This window comes from Pipistrellus kuhlii, unplaced genomic scaffold (genome assembly GCF_014108245.1).
Source record: "Pipistrellus kuhlii isolate mPipKuh1 unplaced genomic scaffold, mPipKuh1.p scaffold_m20_p_17, whole genome shotgun sequence".
Lineage (NCBI taxonomy): Eukaryota > Metazoa > Chordata > Mammalia > Chiroptera > Vespertilionidae > Pipistrellus > Pipistrellus kuhlii.
Window position 1 is genome coordinate 25,855,270 of NW_023425482.1, and position 21,046 is coordinate 25,876,315.

Genomic DNA, 21,046 nt, shown 5'->3' on the forward strand with positions numbered 1-21,046 from the left:
TCTCACAGGTACTGCATAAAATGCAGCTTTCTGTACTTACAGTAGCACCTACATTGGCTCATCATCATGTCCTTGAATAGCCAAACCTGCAAAAAAGTTTTATAAGAGTTATTCAAACCAAACGTTTGAGAGCATGCCCAGAATCAAGATCTCAGCAGAATGAGACCAGAAGCCTTTTTCGAAAATCTTCTAAGCAGCCAAACCCAGTGAGAGTGATGGTCTGGAATAAGATTTGGCTTCTGCTTTTGCCTAAACCAGGAACTCAGTCTTGATTAAAAGAAACAAGTCGTCTTCCTTATCAAATCCTGCCTTTCTCCTCCTGGAAAGCGAGGAGGTGGAGCTGGGTGGTGTCTGGGCTCTCATGCAGAGTGAGAGTGCCATTTCATTCTGAATCAATGGCATCTAAAGGCAGCTTTTTTTTAAATATATTTTATTGATTTTCTACAGAGAGGAAGAGAGAGGGATAGAGAGTTAGAAACATCGATGAGAGAGAATCATCGATCAGCTGCCTCTTGCACACCACTGGGGGTGTGGCCTACAACCAAGGTACATGCCCTTGACCGGAACCGAACCTGGGACCTTTCAGTCCACAGGCCGATGCTCTATCCACTGAGCCAAACCGGTGTCGGCCAGGTGATTTTTCTTGACATCGCAGACTGAATGTCTCCATTCTGCACTCCTCCGTCGGTGGCATGTGTATCTATGTTTGTCACTGCACTTCGTGGACCCGAAATCACTGTTCCCACCTTCAAAATGCATACCATGTTCTTTGGTAATTGCCCTTTCCTGCCATGTCCCCTAAGGTGGCTAACTCTGCTCTAGATGCTTACTGGCTGCTGAGAGTGAAGGCACAGGGGAAGCAGGAGGTACCAAGGCAGTGAAGAGACCCAGCAAGGATGTGTGGGTGCAGCACTGGCATCGTCCACATGCGGGGAGGTCAGCCTCTGCCTCTCTGTAGCGGGCAGATCCTGCATGGCTGCCTCAAGGGCTACATGGAGGGGACCGGACTCTATCCTGAGGGCACTGGGGAGCCTCTAGAGCACAAGTGTCAAACACAAGGCCCGCGGGCCAAATCCGTCCCGCCAGGCCTTGCAATGTGGCCCGCACCGCGCTGTCATCACTGCACTCCGCTGCGTTTCCATCACAATGACAGTTTATGACTGTTCAGTAAACCATTCGGCCCGCGATTTAGGCTGGATTTTAGATTTTGGCCCCTTCTCTGATTGAGTTCGACACCCCTACTCTAGAGGGTTTTAAGCGAGGGGATGTGAGGGCCATATGTTTTAGAAGGATCCTGCTGGCTGCTCTATGGGGGATGTCCCAGAGAGGCAAGACTGGCGTCAAATGGTCCAGTGAGGGGCTATTGCTCTGATCCAAGAAAGGACTGGTGGTGCAGCCATGTGGATGAGAGAGGCAGGTGGTTTTTGCTTCCTGTGGCAGTGAGAGATCACTGGGGATAAATCCTGGCTCTGCCGCTTCCTGGCTATGAACTCTGAGCACCAACTTCAGCATCGTTGTCAGAATTAGTGAGGAACTAAGTGTCTCGGTGGTAGTATTCCAGACACGTTCTGGAGGTGAACTGGGGTGGAGGAGAGCGGAGGGAGAGCTGATCAAGATGACTCTTGGGTTTCTGGTTTAAGGAAATGGGTAGATAAGTCAGAAATGACTCACCGGTGGGCATGTCAGGTCTTGAGAGAGGCGGGAGGACCTGCTTGGGATCCGTGCATAGAATATGTTCAGGCCCTCACATCTCTGCCCGGCCGGCTCTGGATCCTGGTCCTCACCCCCAGGGGCAGGGCAGGGTGGATCCAGCATGGGCAACCGGAATGGGAGGGACTGACCGGAAAAAACAGCAGTCCAACTATCTGAAAGGTGAAGTCCAATCAGAAGTGCTCTGTGTGACCCTGGATAAGTCACCTTACTGTCTCGGCCTGAGCTCTCCCACATGCCTGTGAATGGGGGAGACTCCTGTGGGCAGGCCTGGCCTCCCAGACACTGAGAGCTGGGTGACCTCCTGTTCCTTTGAGGTCCCACTCACCTGCTCCCTGTCACCTCTCCTGGTTCCCAGCCCCAAGCCAGCCCTCTCCGCTCTGGGCTCCCAGAACCTCCACTTTGAGCACAGGAGGGGCTGTGTCTGGCCCCTGCCCACCCCACAGCCCCCTGGAACCGGCTGGCACACTCAGGCGCTCCCTGCAAGGAGCCAGCTCAAACCCAGGGCTCGTCCCAAACTTACGGGATTGCAGTCCTCCTGGTGGAAAGTCCGAGCAAGCAGCAGAAGAAAGAAATCCAGACACACCCAGGGGCTGAACGTGGGCAGCCACAAATGGACACCATTCACCAAGTATTTTTTTAAATATTTTTATTGGTTTTTTTACAGAGAGGAAGAGAGAGAGATAGAGTTAGAAACATCGATAAGAGAGAATCATTGACACAAACGAAAGAAATGGAGGACAAAAAGCGTCTGGATATAGAGTTCAAATCTACGCTTATAAGTCTTTTCAAGAATTTCTTTGAAAAGATGGATAAGGGCTACGAGGATATGAAAAGAGATCAACTAGAATTAATAAGGAGTCAACAAGAAATGATAAGGGATCAACAAGAAATAAAGAATACATTGTCTGAAATAAAAAATATTTTACTGAGTCCTAAAAACAGAAGGGAAGATCGCAAGAATCAAGTCAAAGATTTGGAACATAAAGAGCCAGAAGACACTCCTCCACAGAAGCTAGAAGGCAAGAGAATCCAGAAAATTGAAGATAATGTAAGAAACCTCTGGGACAACTTCAAGCGAACCAACATCAGAATTATGGGGGTCCCAGAAGATGAGAGAGAGCAAGATATGGAAAACATACTGAAAGAAATAGTGACAGAAAACTTCCCCTACCTGGTGAAAGAATTAGACTTACAAGTCCAGGAAGCGCACAGAACTCCAAACAAAAGGAATCCAAAGAGGACCACACCGAGACACATCATTATTAAAATTCCAAGAGCAAAAGACAAAGAGAGAATATTAAAAGAAGCAAGAGCAAAGAAGGTAGTAACCTACAAAGGAGCACCTATACGATTGTCAGCTGACTTCTCAACAGAAACCATGCAGGCCAGAAGGGAATGGCAAGAAATATTCAAGGTGATGAATAGCAAGAACCTACAGCCAAAAATAATCTACCCAGCAAAGCTATCACTCAGAATCGAAGGCCAGACAAAGAGCTTCACTAATAAAAAAAAGCTAAAGGAGTTCATCACCACCAAACCAGAATTATATGAATTGCTGAAGGGGGTTCTTTCAGAAGAGAAAGTAAAAAAAGATAAAAATTATGAACAACAAATACATAACTATCAACAAGTGAATCTAAAAGCCAAGGAAATTAAAAAAATCTGATGAACAATATTAACTGATGAATATAATAGAATCAGAGGTATGGAAGGGGAGTGAACTGACGATTCTTGGGGTAAAGGGAAGAGGGGGGCGTGGGAAGAGACTGAACATAAACTGTGCACCTATGGATGAGGACAATGGGGAGAGGGGAAAGGGCAGAGGGTGGGATGGGAACCTGGTGGAGGAGAGCAATGGTGGGTGGGGGGAAAGGAACATTTGTAATAATATGAACAATAAAAACTTATTAAAAAAAATAAAATAAAATAAAATATCATAGGTTTGGAAAGAAAAAAAATAAATAAATAAAAGTTCCTTGGGTGAGTCTAAAAAAAAAGAGAGAATCATTGATCAGCTGCCTCCTGCACACCCCCTTCTGGGAATGTGCCCGCAACCAAGGTACATGCCCTTGACCGGAATCGAACCCAGGACCCTTCAGTCCACAGGCTGATGCTCTATCCAATGAGCCAAACCGGTTTCGGCTCACAAAATATTTTTTAATCATTTATTAAAATCCTTATCATGGAAGCAGGTGGGTGAACTTTTCCTGAGTAGTTCCACATACACAGAAAAGTGTTTGGAGACACTTTTTGAGTCAGCCGGCTGGGAGAAAGAGTCATTCTTTAGCATGGAATGGCTGTCCTTGGAATTATTCAACTTCTAGAATCGCAAATTCATTCGCTTTTTCCTTTCAATGTCATTCATTCCCTTGCACACAACACTGCACTGATTTGACCACCGAAGACCTGTCATTAACAACCACGGGTTACTTGTGCTTACTAAATCTGGCTCTGTTATTAGACATAATTGGCTAATCTCACTTAATCCTCACCAGAGCCCACAGGAGACCTTGCACAACAGAGATGAGGAAACATTCATGAGAGTGAAGTGGCCTTGCTGGCACGGCTCAGTGGCTGAGCACAGACCTATGAACCAGCAGGTCATGGTTCCACTCCTGGTCAGGGCCTAGGCCGGGGTTGCTGGCTGGATCCCAGTGTGGAGCGTGCAGGAGGAAGGTGATCCATGATTCTCGCTCATCATTGATGTTTCTATCTCTCTCTCCCTCTCCCTTCCTCTCTGAAATCAATTAAAATATATATATTTTAAAAAAAGAAAGAAAGAAATGAAGAAAGAGGTGATTTGCACTTAGGGAAGCATTGGGCTAAAGATTGAGGGTTGGCCACCTTGTTACTGGCTTTATGATGCTAGAGCAGTGGTCGGCAAACTCATTAGTCAACAGAGCCAACTATTAACAGTACAACGATTGAAATTTCTTTTGACAGCCAAATGTTTTAAACTTAAACTATATATTATAGGTAGCTACACTGTTATTAACTAGGATACTCCTAAGCCGGCCTTTGCTAAAAGCTCAAGAGGCTAAAGAGCCGCAGTCTGCCGACCACTGCGCTAGGCCAGATGACTTAGCCTACATCAGCCATGTCCCCATCTTTCCAAATGGCAAATTAGCCACCACCGCTCCCCAGCTGCCTGCTTGTCACGGTTCTCCCGGACCACGCGGCCCGGCAGCGCCAACCTGAGTGCGCCCCGCGCCGGCTCCGGCCGCCAGGGGCCGCTGTGGCGCGGCGCGGCCCGGCCGCTCTGGCCCCGCGGGGAAGTCGCTGTCCTTACCTCCCGCCGGAGCCCGCGCCTCCGCGTCTGCGCTGCCCTCGCTCCGTCCTGCTGCTGCCGCCGCCGCTGCCCGCGTGTCCGCCATGGCCCTGCTGCACTCCTGCCGCGTCCTGTCCGGCGCCGCCGCCGCCGCCGCCGCCTTCCACCCGGGCCTCGCGGGCGTGGCTTCTGCCCGAGCCAGGTAAGCAGCGGGGGAGACGGAGCCTGGGTGACGGGCCTGTCCCCCCACCGCACACACATACACACACACACGCACACGCACACGCATGCACACACACACGCATGCACACACACGCACACGCATGCACACTTTCTCGGATGCATGGCGGCGCCTCACAGTGACCCCCGGGGTCCTACATCCTGCAGGAGAGCGTGCCAACGCGTTCCCCTGGGTGAGGAAGTGTGGCCCTCCACGGCACCCAGACTGCCATTCAAGGTGGGGGGGTCACGAGGCGCCGATTCCGCTCCGGGGGAGGGGCGGGGGGGGGGGGTCCGGGGAGAGCCCACGGGCCGCGGCGCGGCCAGGCCTCACGCTCATTGGCTGCGGGGTCCGCGCTGCCTCGCGCCCATTGGCTGCGGCGCCGGCCGGGGACCGGTGCGCCCACGGCGTGCCCTTGACGGGCTACCTGGGGGGCTGCGAGCTCCCGGGTCTCGGCCTCCCCGGGCCGATCGGGGTGTGCGGGCCGGCGATCGGGGTGTGCGGGCTGGCGGCTGGCTGCCTCGTGTGTGTGTCCCCGGGAGCAGGAAGTGCCTGGGACCCCGGCGTGGAGCCCCGGCCGGCTATCCCCTCTGCATCCCGTGACCTTGACGCGTAGCATCCTCACGTGTGACCCTTCCCGTCTACCCTTTGGCCTTTGGATGGAGAAGGGTGGGAGTGTATGCACCTCCCTTTTTTGAAAAGCCTCCTCTTAGGAGATCGAGCCCGAGGGGAGTGGCGGTTCTTTCTCCATCTCACGCTGCTCTTTCATGTAGTCAGTATTTCGTCACCAGAGTTTTAGAAAGCCGGCCAGATCCTGGACCAGATACCAGCTTAGAAGCCCGTGACGAGGTGTCGCTGGGGAGATTACAAAGGCAGGGCGGGGCTGCCTTAGGTATACCGTTGTTCCTAGGTGGGAATAATACACGAATAAATAATAATTCAGGGATAAACTCTGTTTCACCTATTCACAGCAGTAAACCTACTTTTACCCCATCCTCTAGTCTACATTATCCCAAACGAGTGCTTGCAGAGAAAAAGTACAGGGCATTCAACGAACTGGTAATGCCTTCCTCGCGGAGACCTGAGTCAGGCGATTTAATTATCTGGAGAAGCCGATTGGGGACAGTGCCCTGAAGTACCGCCTAATCTGGAACCGAGTCTCCAAAACACCACAGCCAGATGGACATTCACTCCAGCGAGCAGAGCCTTGACTTCTTTCCCATGCCTCGGCCTTTTCTGTGCACGGTGTGTGACGCCGTTAAGCAGAACTGTTTGACCTTTGCAAAGCCCCGCACTCGTGGCAGTAGTTTGTCCCAGGCTTTCACGCCGTCTTAGCTTCTTGATTTGGTTCCTTCTTGGCTCCCTGTCAGGTGTGCTCTTTAAGTCAGCCTACCTCCGGGCCCAGAATTAGGGAGCGATTATTATTTGTGCAGCCAATTTGGAGAAGATGGAAGGGTGCCTAAAATCACGGGCAAGAGGAAGTTGGTTTCACCACCGCAGTGATGTTAACAGGATCTCTTGTTTTACAGGTTTGGTTGGGTGGTCTGTGGTTCTATTTATACCGTGTAGTGACAGTCCCTGAGGGTGTGACCTGTTAGTCAGGTTTCCGTTTGGGAGCCTGACTCATTTTTCTTTCCCGTCTTTTCCCCCGTTAGAATGTTAAGTTCCAGGAAAACAGGCTGGACCAGCCTTGTTCCCTGTTGTATCTCAGCACTTGGAACAGTGCCTGCATGTCTTTCAGTTGGAGTATTTTTATTTTAAACGTCGATGTGATTTATTTTTTTTTTTTTAATCAATGCAATAGAAACAAATACGACCTTTTAATATTGCATCTTACATCAAAGCCTAAACATATAGAGGAACTGCGGGTGCAAAATGTTTGTTTTTTAATAGTTTGGGCTCTGGCCAGGGAGCTCAGTTGGTTGGGGTGTCGTCCCAATATGCCAAGGTTGTGGGTTCAATCCCCAGTCCAGGTGCTTGCAGGAGGCAACCGATCCATGTTTCGCTCTCACATTGATGTTTCTCTTTTCCTACCTCCCCTCTAAAAATTAGTAACTATGTCCTTAAGTGAGAATTAAAAAAAAAAAAAAAAACTAAAAATTGCTAGGTAGGCTCCCAGGGAAACGGGAAGGCACTTAAATCGCAAATGCTTATCTGAATACTTTGTACCTGACATATTTTGGTTGTCTGGCCAGTATTGCTCAATAGCTCGGGCTTTGCTTTGAACTTATGTCCAAAGTTCATCGTGAGGAATCACTTTGTAGGCCACTGGTTGTCCACCTCAACTTCATCCCTAGAGCACTCGTTTTTATCAGGTACTATCTCTTTAAAAACATCCGTGTTCTTCCACTGTGACAGAGTCTTCACCCTTTTAAGGAGTGGAATAGTGAAGGACATGGAGGACCTGAACATAATTACCGATGTAGGACTGATCAAATGGAGTATCCCTGTTCCTGTATTTAGATTTTTTTTTTAATATATATTTTATTGATTTTTTTACAGAGAGGAAGAGAGAGGGATAGAGAGTTAGAAACATCGATGAGAGAGAATCATCCATCAGCTGCCTCCTGCACACCCCGCACTGGGGATGTGCCGGCAACCAAGGTACATGCCCTTGACCGGAATCGAACCCGGGACCCTTCAGTCCGCAGGCCGACGCTCCATCGGCTGTATTTAGATTTTTAAGGTTGAACATATTCAAATTGCTTTAAGACTTCTTCTTAAAAGATCCTACTCTCAATCCGATCTCTGCCGGAAGACAGGATTTCTGTGCCAAATAAACATTTTAAGAGATGACAAATCAGTGCTCTTCCCACCAGGTAACTAGGGTACTTCTGTCCTGTTGTTAGGGGCAACGGCTCAGTCATCATTGATTGACGACCATGAAGACAGAGCCATCTTTTTAAAAATGAAAATTGCTTACTAGAAGCTCTATCATATGTCCTTGACATTCAAAGTATTCCTTTCAGTCATCAGCTGGTGACAGTGATACAGACAAGCAGGTGGCTACTTGTCTCCAGAGTCTGAATTGTGGGGAGGAAGCAGCAGGAGCTTTCTGCAGGCCCTGCTCACAAGTTGCTGGGGTACCTGTTTCTTACTGTTGCTGAGATACTGGAGCAACCGGGAAGCCTGGCAGTGGGACTGTTGAGGAGGAAGAATGATAATATCTCCCGAGGTTCTAGAAAAGACTGAGGTTATTGAAAAGCAGGAAAAACCTGTATTTTATCATAAAGCCTTGGGACCACGTGTTCCTTGAATTCTCTGCATACTTTCCTCACCAGGCTTAGTGGCACAGAGGTTATAAATAAAAGTGTAGTGGGATAACTTAGTAACAGTGAAACCAGCTGATATCAAGTGCTCACTCTGTACCAGGCTCTGCTGTTTTGTAGCTAACTAGAGGCCCAGTGCATGAAATTTGTGCACCGGTAGGGTCCCTAGGCCTGGCTGCCGATCAGGGCCTGCCTTCCCTCAGCTGCCAGCCAGGCCTTCCTTTGTTCCTCGCCACCCCTTGATTGTCAGCACATGTCATGGTGAGCTGTCAAATATGACAATTTGCATATTAGCCTTTTATTATGTAGGATAACTCCTTTCATTCTTACCAAAAAAAACCTGTGAGATAGGCAGGGTTGTGCCTCATTTTACAGACTGGCTCTAAAAATGGGAGTCTATTCATGCCGGCAAGCATGGCTCAGTGGTTGTGTCGAGCTATGAACCAGGAGGTCAGTGTTCAATTTCCAGACTGGGCACATGTGGCCTCAATCCACAGTGAGACTGTGTAGGAGGCAGCTGATCACTGATTCTCTCGCATCCTCATTGATGTTTCTATTCTCTCTCCCCCTCTTTCTTCCTCTCTCAAATCAATAAAAAATATATTTGAAAAAAAAATAAAAATGCAAGTATATTCATGTCACACCCCTACCTGATCACCATATTCCTCCCCACCCAAAAAAAAAAAAAAAGATTCCCATATTTTCACTACATCCAAGGTGGGGCCTAAGAAACGTTTTAACAAGCTCTCCAAATGGCACCCTTACCAACTTGGGGAACAGGATAAAAGCCAAGCCCCTTGGGGAAGGTGTCACATTATCCTTTCACACTGGTCCTTGCCGGATTCTCTAGTTTCATCTTTTACCATTCTCCGCTTCTCACTGCAAATTACTGGAAAGAGTCTTTGCCTGGGAATTCGGGTCAGGCCGGGGCTGCGTTGAAAACCTACACATGCGCCCTGTCCTCCCCAGGGTGACTGGGAGAGGTGGCCCCTTCCGCTTCCCATAGGATTCGTATTGGGATTACTGTTCTTCCCCGCCCCTCTCGAGATGCTCTGAGGTCTGATGCATTATTGAACTGTGGTGCCTGTTGCTTTGCCGTGTGTGTAGTAAACACACGACCATGCATTGAAGCGGATTTGTGGAAGGTCCAAGATGTCTCTGGCCATGGCTTCTGTAACTGATGTCTTCCCCCTTTCAGCTCCTGGTGGGCCCATGTGGAGATGGGGCCCCCAGACCCCATCCTGGGAGTCACAGAAGCCTTTAAAAGAGACACCAACAGCAAGAAGATGAACCTGGGAGTGGGTGCCTACCGGGACGATAACGGAAAGCCTTACGTGCTCCCCAGCATCCGGAAGGTGAGTTTGCCGTCCTGTCCCGCCCGGTTGGGCTAAGTAAGCTGACCGCTGGAGTGGGAGTCAGGAGACCCAGGTTCAGGTTCTGGTACTTACTGTTCCCATCAGGTTGACTGAGCCTCAGTCTCCTTGGCTATAAAAGAGCCATTGGAACTGCCTGGTCTTTCTAAGGTTGCATTTCTGTGATTGTCTATGAAGGAGGCATAATGTCATATGTGATTCTGAGTGTGCAAAAGGACCAAGAATTTTATTGCTGTCTTAGTCACAGAATTAGGCCTTTGTGGATGGGTATCACTCTTATTTTCCATTTCTCTCATTGTAATTGCCTTCATAAAACCCGCCTTCTATCGAACTATAGAATAATTTTCTTTATTTTTGTTACATATTTATTAGTAGTCTTACTATGGTTATAACTTAATCCTTTAAGAACAATTCTTTTTTAAGAAAGTATGTCTTCCTCCTCCATTGAAATATGAATGTGCTGCTTCGCCACTTCCAAAGTGCATAGTGATGTGTCCGTCATTCCTCCAAATAAAAAAATAACGCTTTACCTCCAAAATTTAAGTAGAAGACATTTAAAACACTTAATGGGGGCAAAAGTAGGTTTACAGTTGTGAGTAATTTATTCCTGTACTATTATTTATTTATTCTTGTATTTTCTGTATGAACAAACTGTAAGCCAACTTTTGCCCCACCTGCATTAGTCAAGGTAATTCCAGGTGAAAAGAGCTAAGCAGCTGCTTTTTCTCCTGTGTAGGCAGAGGCCCAGATTGCTGCGAAAAACCTGGACAAGGAGTACCTGCCCATCGGGGGGCTGGCCGAGTTCTGTAAGGCGTCCGCGGAGCTGGCCCTGGGCGAGAACAGCGAAGTGCTGAAGAGCGGCCGGGTAAGCGAGCGGCCTCCGGCGTCATACAGGGACCGTCATTAAATGTAGTAATGTAGATACATTTGAGATAATTCAAGCAATTTAGAACAAATAAGAAAAGAGACACCACTTTGTGCCTGGTGATGGTTGTTTTGTGTTTTATTTTTAAATATATTTTATTGATTTTCTTAGAAGAAGGGAGAGGGATAGAAAGTTACAGAGTTAGGCCGAGACTGGTTTGGCTCAATGGATAGAGTGTCGGCTTGGGGACCAAAGGGTCCCGGGTTCGATTCCGGTCAAGGGCATGTACCTTGGTTGCGGGCATATCCCCAGTAGGGGGTGTGCAAGAGGCAGCTGATCGATCACTCTCTCTCATCGATGTTTCTAACTCTCTATCTCTCTCCCTTCCTCTCTGTACAAAATCAATAAAAATATATTTTTTTTAAAAAGTTACAGAGTTAGAAATATCAATGAGAGGGAAACATCGATCAGCTGCCTCCTGCACAGCCCCCCACTGGGGATGTGCCCACAACCAAGGCACATGCCCTTGACCAGAACCGAACCCAGGACCCTTCAGTCCACAGGCCTACGCCCTATCCACTGAGCCAAACCAGTCAGGGCGCTGGTGATGGTTTTGAGGTGGCCACACTTTTGCTAATATCTCTTCTTTAGCTAATAAATTGGCCCCAATTAAATAGAAGATTTCCTATAACACCAGTTCCAAACATGGTAGTGATTTGATAGATTTGACACTGCTTTTCTGTTAGTTTCTATGTGCTTATGTTCATTTTACATTAAATATGCTTTAGAAACTCCAAACTATGCCTAGTTTTAGGCCTATACTTAGCCCCCACCCTCATGTCCTAAGCTTAGGTGGAGGAAGCAAGCAGGAAAAAGCCACAGATGGGCTCTGACAGCTGAGCCCAGCGGGCACTCCGCTGGTCCCTCCCAGCCCTGCTCCCTTCCTGCTGCCTCCCTCCTCTCTGAGGTCCAGGGAGCACCACCGCAGCCATGAGGGCGGAGCACAAGTGTCCCTTATCTCCTTCCGGCTCCCGGAGGGGTCCCGTCTTGTGGGAGAGAGGGGGCCCTAAAGGTTGCTGCACGTAAGCTTTCTGCACAGATTCCCGTATGTATGCACCGTGGAGTAGATGCAGGCGCACACTTGCAGAAAAGACTAGCATCAAGCAGGTGGGCCACCAAACGGCTCATCTGACACAAGGGCTCCTGTGCCTTTCTTTTGAAATGTGTATGTTTTCCTAATGGATACATTTGTGTGTTTAAACTTTTTTTTCTGTTTAAGTCTGGGGAAAACTCACAAAGTAGCAAAACTAAGCCAACAATTGTCCCCTCCCCACCCCTCCAAGGACAGAATAAATACATTTTATTTACAAGACGGGTCCAAGTCCACGGGTTAGTTCATTGACTCAGAGTCAAACGTATAACCTTGACCCAGTGGTGATGGAGCAATGACCATAAGTCATGGACAGAATATGGTTTGACTGATATTTATACAGTCAACCACCTGTTAACCCCTCATGAAAATTCTGGGGGTTCTTTGGGGGTGTTTTGGGGAGGGGGGGTTTGGGGGGGGGTTGTAATTTTTGCTTAGTCTGTGTAGTTCTAGTCAGTTGTTACGTAAGTATGAGACTGGCCTATCTTAAAAGAACATCAGTTTGCCTTTTATAAATCGCTGTGCCTTTGTGATCGTTGGTATCAGATCTACAGCCAGGTTTTGCTTTTTATCACGCCAAAGTTTGCAGACTAGCTTTGTTTAGGAAAGGGTTGGTTGGTTGGGTTCCTCCCATTTAACCCAGTGTCCTCCAGTCAGTCCAGGTTGATGTTTTGTAGGGCCTTCTATGGTGCCTTAAAAAAAAAAAAAAAAAAAAAAAAGGAAGGAAGGAAGGAAGGAAGGAAAAAAAGATGGTTTCTTACTCATCTCCTACCGTGGATTGGTTTGAAGAAACAGATCTACTCAGGCATCTATCCAAATGACTAATATTTAAGATCCTGAAAACTCCTAAGAGGAGCCTCTTAGACAACCTTTGATAGGTAGGAATGTTGGTCTAAGGTACTTTTCAAGGACCTTTGATGTTCAGAGAGTCACTCCATTTTGAATAATTCTACAATAATGTTTAAATGCTGTAACTGTTCTTATTGTCCTTTTTTTTCCATTGGGGAGGGAGGGGGTTGTAACGCAGGATGGTCCTCCTAACGGGCCGTAAGGGATTGGCTTCTGCATCAGCAGGGCTGATGGAAACTGAAGAGACCGCCCTTTGGAACCAGTGAGGAGGGTCCAGGCAGCCTGTGGCTCAGCAAACGGGGAAATGAGGCAGCGCCGTTCTCTCATTTCCTGGAGCTCATTTGGGGTGTGTCAGCCTCTGCGCGAGGCCCCCCCTCTGCCGCGTCAGGGGAGTGGGGCCTCACTGAGCTCGTGTCTCTCCCTCAGTATGTCACCGTGCAGACCATTTCTGGAACCGGGGCCTTACGGATCGGAGCCAGCTTTCTGGTGAGTCTGGAAATTTCTTCAGCAAAGAGCTGTGAGGAGGACGGGGTTTTCTACCACACGTGTGTTTGCTGACCCAGAAGTAGACTTCCCGTCTCCACAACATTGGAAGACTTCTCATTCCCTGATAAATGAACTCGGGGGTTAAAAATTCAAGTACGTAGAAGGAATCACAAAGGCATGATAGTAGGACAATATAATAATGAATATAATTTATTGAGCACATCCTGTTACTAGGAGCTTTTATATTTTAACTCATTTAATCTTTCTGAAGGCGGTTTCCATTAACACCATTTTTATTTTTTAATATTTTTTTTAAATATGTTTTATTGATTTTTTTTTTACAGAGAGGAAGGGAGTGGAAGAGAGTTAGAAATATCAATGAGAGAGAAACATCGATCAGCTGCCTCCTGCAGGTCCCCCACTGGGGATGTGCCCACAACCAAGGTGCATGCCCTTGACCAGAATGGAACCTGGGACCCTTCAGTTCGAAGGCTGATGCTCTATCCACTGAGCCAAACTGGTCAGGGCAAGTTAACACCATTTTACAGATGAAGAAAATGAGGCCCCGGTGGGTCCCTGGCCACTCGGCCATATAACTGTCAGAGCGTGGGTTCCACCGGGCAGCCTCGCTGCTTAGTCAGTGCTGCTCTCACTCAGGGAGAGGAGCTGTGTTTCAGGAGAGAAAAGTTGTCTTTTCTGTAAAACAGATCAACTTTTTTTTCTCCTCCCCTTTCATCGGTTTTTTCATCCCCTTTCATCTCATCTCTCAGCAAAGATTTTTCAAGTTCAGCCGAGATGTCTATCTGCCCAAACCGACCTGGGGGAACCACACGCCCATCTTCAGGGACGCCGGCATGCAGCTGCAGGGCTATCGCTACTACGACCCCAAGACATGCGGCTTTGACTTCACGGGCGCCATGGAGGACATTTCCGTAAGTGTGGCTCTCGGGGGCAGGGAGAGGCGGGGATCAGGAGTAAACCTCCTTGTGGAGGCTTGAGGTCGCCCAGGGAGTCTCAACACCTGACTAAAATCCGGAGGATGAGCCGACTCCCAGACCCTCAGTTCTTTCTGTTACTTACCGAGTGATGGTGACCTGTGGCATTTCGGGAAAATGTTCTCCTTGTCAAGCTGCAGAGCGATCTCATGGTTGTTTGTCTTTTCAGAAAATGCCCCAGCAAAGCGTCCTCCTCCTGCACGCCTGCGCCCACAACCCCACGGGAGTGGACCCTCGCCCCGAGCAGTGGAAGGAGATAGCCTCCGTGGTGAAGGTGAGCTGCGGACTGACAGGATGGTTCTGTGTGGTCACCAACTAGCCTTCTGTGCTTTCCTGGCAACATCTGAACTGTGACCACTACCCGGAGCCCACGTGAAATTTCCACTTTTTAAAAAAATGTTTTGCCGAAACTGGTTTGGCTCAGTGGATAGAGCGTTGGCTTGGGGACTGAAGGGTCCCGGGTTCTATTCCGGTCAAAGGCTTGTGCCTCGGTTGCGGGCACATCCCCAGTAGGGGGTGTGCAAGAGGCAGCTGATGGATGACTCTCTCTCTCTCTCTCTCCCTTCCTCTCTACAAAATCAATAAAATATATATATTTTTTTTTAAATGCTTTTATTTCAGAGAGGAAGGAAGATGGAGAGAGAGATAGAGAAATTTCAGTAATGAGAGAAAATCATTGATTTGGCTGCCTCGCACGATCCTACTAGGGTTGGAGCCCGTAACCCGAGCATATGCCCTGACTGCGAATCGAACCGTGACCTCCTGGTTCAGGGGTCAACACCCAAGCACTGAGCCCCACCAGCCAGGCCCACACATTATTAATAGCCGTGAAAGAGCTCCACTGTAGGGAGATTAACAATTCTGTACCTGATGCTACATGAGCAGGGTGGAAATGATTTCTGTTCCTCGGCTGGGTCTAGGAAATTCTGATCGGACTTGTCATTGCCTGGCCTGTGTGTAGGCATCCACTGGACACACACACACACACACACACACCCCATGTCTGCTGGTGGGGTCTCCAGCTGTCCTGATCAGTGGTTAAATTTGTTCATCCTTTGCCACTTTTTCATGTCCCCCCTTCCCGTGCCACTTCCCTCGGCATCGCCATTGTCACTCCTGGGTCAGCTGGCAGCGAAGGCACGTGTCAGAATTCCTAGGGAGGAAGATACTCATTCCTATCGCCTTGCATCCCCACCGTCACTCCTGGTTCCCCTTCCTTTACACTCTGTCAAACCTCCACTGCAGACAGAATGAGAGAGAAGCAGCATTCAGAGAGCACTTCCAGGAGGAGACGGCTCTGACATGGCCGGCCCCTGAGCCCTGGGTATTAGATGAGTCTGCCAGGGTGGCATCAGCCCAGGAAGGCTGATGCTGATCCTGCGCTGACTGAACTGACATAATTACCCAGCCACTGAGGGCCTACAACGAGCTTCCTAATTGACGAAACAGCGCTGGGGAGATGGAGATTAAGATTCTCCTTTCTTCGTGTCTTCTAGAGGGACCATACCAACCGGAGTAAAAAAATATACTAGTACATTGATGTCTGAACTCTTAGGAAATGGAAACATTGCCAAACTGCCCCCTTAAGAAACCAGCCTCAGAGACTTGCTGACACAAGCCGCTCCCTGCCCGGGACTGGGATCATTCTGCACTGTGGGTGTTTCGGGGAACTTTACTATTTACTCATTTAACAATTCACCCTACTTGCTTCTGTCTCTGTGAAGCACGCCTGGTCCCAGAAAGCACAGGGACCATCTGGGCACCCTGAGGGGCTGCCTGAAGCTTTGGTATCTTCTCTTTTCCTTCCCAGAAAAACAACCTCTTTGCGTTCTTCGACATGGCCTACCAAGGCTTTGCCAGCGGCGATGGCAACAAGGATGCCTGGGCTGTGCGCCACTTCATCGAACAGGGCATCAACGTTTGCCTCTGCCAGTCCTACGCCAAGAACATGGGCCTCTACGGTAAAGGAAGGACCCCGTGCGTGTGTTCTGATGACATTGAGGAAGTGCCGGGAGGGGTGCCACACAGCTGTGGGGTTGCGTGTGCCGGTGTGTATGTGTGTGTGTTGTCCCTGTCGCTCCTTCCCCAGAGAGGAAGACAGGTGAAATGGATTGTACTGATCTTAGCCACATCTTCTGCAGTGTCCTTGAATTTTCCCACAAAGAAAACTGGTTACTGCTGCTCTAAACAGTGACTGTTCCATGAGCCACAAAGATGGACACAAGAGAAAGAACACCCTTGAGCAGGCGTCTTCAAACTACGGCCCGCGGGCCACATGCGGCCCTCAGAGGAGTCTGATCCGGCCCGCCAGGTTTTTTGGGCAGTGAGTGCAGCCGAGGTGTTACAGTAGGAATTAGTAGTTCATATAGTCCGGCCCTCCAGCTCTCTGAGGGACCGTGATCTGGCCCCCACTTTAAAAAGTTTGAGGACGCCTGCCCTTGAGTATTCAACTTTCTGTTGTACCCAGAGTCACCATTCTAATTGCTAAAAACGTTATACTTAGAAAAGTTATTTTTGTGGTGTTTCTAGTGGAAACCACTAACGGGTAGCACATTTAACCATGACTTGCTCTAGATAGAACTAGGCGACAGGATGGATCCACTCTGCCTTCTCAGGTGAGCGTGTGGGAGCCTTCACTGTGGTCTGCAAAGATGCCGATGAGGCCAAAAAGGTGGAGTCCCAGCTGAAGATCTTGATTCGCCCCATGTACTCCAACCCTCCCGTCAACGGGGCCCGGATCGCCTCCACCGTCCTGAACAGCCCCGACCTGCGGAAGCAATGGTAACGGCAGGCCGCCGCCCAGCCACCGCCTTCACACACACACACACACACACACACACACACACACACACATCCCGCTCAGTCTTCACAGCTTGGTTATCATCGGCCACTAGTGAGGCCAGCATCACACAGCTACCACGTGTGGGAAGGGGCAGGGAGAGAAGAGTGCCTTTTATCAGCACTTTCCAGTAAATACGTTGGTTTTTCCCTGGAAAAGATGAACATAATGGAGAGATGGTATTTCTTTCTTTTTCTTTCTTTTTTTCAGAGAGGAAGGGAAAGAGAGATAGAAACATCAATCAATGATGAGAGAGAATCATTGATTGGCTGCCTCCTGCACATCTCCCACTGGGGACTGAGCCCACAACCCAGGCATGTGTCCTTGACCAGAATCGAACTCAGGACCCTTCAGTCCCCGCAGGCTGATGCTTTATCTACTGAGCCAAGCTGGATAGGGCTAGTATTTCCTTTTATGCCATCATCTCCAGGTTATATAAATTCAAATTCCTTACATAGGAAAACTTCCTGAAGAAAACCATATTTTTGTTTTATTTTAATAATAGCTAGCACTGAATTTATCTTTCTGCACCTTTTGATTTTTATTATCTGTACTATCTGTGGCGCACCTGAGCTCTAAGGTAGTGTTACTCAGTGTTTGGTTTTTTTAATATATTTTTTATTGATTTCAGAGAGGGAGGAAAGAGAGAGAAACATTAATGATGAGAATCATCCGTCACACACACCCCTCCCCCCACTGGGGATCGAACTCACAACCCGGGCATGTGCCCTGACCAGGAATTTAACCGTGACTCCTGGCTCATAGGTCAATGCTCAACCACTGAGCCACACCAGCTGGGTATAAAATAAAATGCTATAAAATAGTTTTTTCTTCCCGAACTCAGTCAGGGACACACTGGGGTCCACTAGGGCGTACTCAGGGAAGGTGAAAATTCCGTGAGCTGTGGTATATCAGGACTTGGCCAGCATTGAGCTGCATCCCAGGCTTTTTACAGGTTGCAGGAAGTGAAAGGCATGGCCGACCGCATCATCAGCATGCGGACCCAGCTGGTCTCCAACCTCAAGAAGGAGGGCTCCTCCCGCAACTGGCAGCACATCACTGACCAGATTGGCATGTTCTGTTTCACAGGACTGAAGCCCGAGCAGGTGAGTGGACTCCCTGTAGCAGACCAGTTACCCAGTCCTGGGGCACCTACCTGTTCAGGAAAACAAGTCATTTTGGAGGCTTTTGGGTAAATGAAGTATGTACATCTGTAGCGTTCATTCTGCTTTGTTTTTTATTAGTCATTTACCTATCCGCATCCTCCGTGAGGTGCAGACTTCCACAGAGCAGGACTTGTCTTCATCATTTTTAGTGAATGCCACTGCTTCTCTGCAGAGATACCAGAACAAGCAGGAACCTGCAAATTAGAAAGGAAAGCAGCCGATCCACTGCTGGATCCTGGATCTGTTTTTCCTGCAGATGCTGGCTCTAACATTTTTTTTCACCGTTCCTCCTCAGAATTCATCACCCTACTTTCAAGTAGCTTTCCTTCTTCTTACACTCTTAAGCTAACACACCAAATTCTGGGAGTAGGGTTTAATTGGAAAAAAAAACCAAAAAAAAAAACAGAGCCTCTGTTATTTTTCCTGTCTTAACATGTGGCTGTTGTGCCAGGGCTGGACACACACACACACACACATACACACACATATACCTCGCGTGAGCTGGACATGCCCAAGCGTCCTTCTCTCTGCAGGTGGAGCGGCTGACCAAGGAGTTCTCGGTCTACATGACAAAGGACGGGCGCATCTCCGTCGCAGGGGTCACCTCCGGCAACGTGGGCTACCTCGCCCACGCCATCCACCAGGTCACCAAGTAATTCCCCTGCTGAGAGGAAACAGAGACCACCTCTGCCCACCTCTGCTGCCCTGAGACGCACACGGAGGAAGGGGGAGGGTGGACGGTGGTGGGCAGATCCTTCCTTTCAACCACGGTACTCAAACCTCAGCGCTGGAACGGTCTCTCTCGGCAAAGGGTGTGTAGGGAACTAGGCAGAGGCATCCGTGGCTGGTGCGTAGAACTTTGTGGCTCCCAACCAAAACCTCCCTCCTCTGTGTGTATCCAGCTTTTCTGAAAGAGTTTACACGTACAAGAACGTCATAGCCAAAAACCTGTCCATCACACCATTGCAATATTCCGGAAGCTTTAACTGATGGTGTCGACGCCATGTATCGGAGCCTCTGTGAGAAGACCTGGTTCCAGCAATAATGGTCAGCCTCACGTTTGTGCTCCCGGATCGAGCAGCGTAACCAACAGACCACATTACAGAAATCATGAACGCCAGCGCGTGGGCTGCCCCTGCAAAAGGAACATGAGAAGATGCTGTTTCCGGTCTTACTTAAGAAAAAAAGAAGGCTCTTCTTGTACTTACTTGTGGGCATTTCAATGTTCCTTCTCTCTGTCAGCGCTGTCCTTTCCCGTAGGCACAAAGATCTATAACCAGCCTAGATTTTCACCCTCTTCTGCTTGGTTGACCATCGACCCTACCCTGTAGCATTTCCTCATTTGAAGAATGAAGAACATGATTTACTGCTCACCCCACACCCTCGCCTCTCTCAGCAAAGAACGCTGAGAAGGGTTAACGGATTGTTGCAGCGTCCTCTTCAGCGATTGCTCGTCTCCCACCGGGATGTCGCCTCTGCCCAGTTGGACCTCGCCCCTTGGTGCAGTGTTGTGCTGTCCCAAGTCGGGTGATGCCGGGCTGAGCCAGGCAGGAGGATGTTCAGGTTTCGGTTTTAACCTTCTTGCGCTTCCAGCGTGGCTCGGGCTTCATTCACCCTTTAGAACGATGACCGCCATCTAATCATGTAGACCTACTGCAGCCTGGTTTCTCTGTTACAATAAAGTTACTGCGACCCCACCACTGGCAACTATGTTGTATTTTCTCTTTCATGGGAGGGAAGGGCAGGAGTGGCTGTATATCCTGCCACTCTGAAGTCATGTCCAGCTGACCATGAGCCAATGGGTGTGTGACCTGATCTGAATGTAAACTAAAGCCACATCCCTGTCTTGATCTCACTCAGCTTGTCTAGTCCAAAGAAGTTGGAAACGTAGATGTGATCCATTGGACCTTCTGGGACAGGTGGAGTACCTCAGAGGATCCTGTGGGTGTCAGCAGGGAGCAGAGGAGATGGAGGGAGGTGGCAGCTTCAGAGGGCTGTGGGAGTGAGGTAGGAAACCTAAACAAGGAAGGGGAAGTTAAAAGAGGGATGCCACCCGGATGTAAGATGATCATTGGGGACCAGCCCTCATCTCCAGTAATGAGAAATAGGGAAGTGAGAGGCGCTGCGAGAATGAAAGGCCAGGATGACACGTCTTCAATTTTCCAAATAACACAAATCCTGTTTTTATTTATATTTATATATATATATGTGTGTGTGTGTGTGTGTGTGTATGTGTGTGTGTGTGTGTGTGTTTTTATTGAATTCAGAGAGGGAGGAAAACATCCATGTTAAAGAGAAACATCAATTAGCTATCTTCCATATGCAGACCAAAACCCCAGCTTGGGTGTGTGCCCTGACTGGGAACTGAACCAGTGACCTTTTGGTACACAGGATTGAACCCAAAACATGGACCCCAACCAGGAATTGAAGTAGGACCTCCTGGTTCATAGGTCAACAACTGTCGAGCCATACCAACTGGATCACAATCCTATTTTTCTGGAAGGTCTATTGATGCTTAAAAGTTGCCAACTGATTCAACTTCTTAAAATATTTTTTTTAATGATTTCAGAGAGGAAAGGAGAGGGAGAGAGAGATAGAAACATCAGTGATGAGAAAGAATCATTGATTGGCTGCCTCCTGCACTTCCCCTTACTGGAGATCAATCCTGCAACCCGGGCATGTGACCTGACCGGGAATTGAACCGTGGCATCCTAGTTCATAGATCGACAACCACTGAGCAACACTGGCCTGGCCTGATTCAATTTTCTTATTGATTTACAAGCAAGATGCAAACAATAGGTCACCAGTTTGCAACCTCTACCATCAAGTCATTACTCTCAGCCGACATGGAGC

General features: G+C 48.7%; 1 protein-coding gene across 2 annotated transcripts; it reads left to right on the forward strand.

Annotated features, from left to right (window-relative positions):
• The first annotated feature begins 4,983 nt into the window (after window positions 1-4,983).
• GOT2 (glutamic-oxaloacetic transaminase 2) lies at window positions 4,984-19,893 on the forward strand. Of its 2 annotated transcripts, none has more exons than XM_036440263.2 (10): window positions 4,984-5,183; window positions 9,669-9,825; window positions 10,580-10,708; window positions 13,134-13,193; window positions 13,964-14,125; window positions 14,358-14,462; window positions 15,999-16,149; window positions 16,804-16,969; window positions 17,983-18,133; window positions 18,727-19,893. In XM_036440263.2, the coding sequence occupies exons 1-10, from the start codon at window positions 5,086-5,088 to the stop codon at window positions 18,847-18,849; spliced, it is 1,302 nt and encodes a 433-aa protein (XP_036296156.1). In that variant the 5' UTR covers window positions 4,984-5,085; the 3' UTR covers window positions 18,850-19,893. The 2 variants fall into 2 exon arrangements, with proteins under 2 accessions (XP_036296156.1, XP_045438783.1); XM_045582827.1 differs by lacking the exon at window positions 4,984-5,183 and adding an exon at window positions 5,290-5,438.
• The last annotated feature ends 1,153 nt before the right edge of the window (window positions 19,894-21,046 follow it).

Bases quoted from the DNA above. Each gene is read 5' to 3' on its own strand.
- GOT2 (XM_045582827.1), top strand. From the start codon at position 5,305: ATGCACACTTTCTCGGATGCATGGCGGCGCCTCACAGTGACCCCCGGG. The intron at 5,439-9,668 runs GTGGGGGGGTCA...TCCCCCTTTCAG, and splicing joins CACCCAGACTGCCATTCAAG to CTCCTGGTGGGCCCATGTGG. The intron at 16,970-17,982 runs GTAACGGCAGGC...GGCTTTTTACAG, and splicing joins CCCGACCTGCGGAAGCAATG to GTTGCAGGAAGTGAAAGGCA.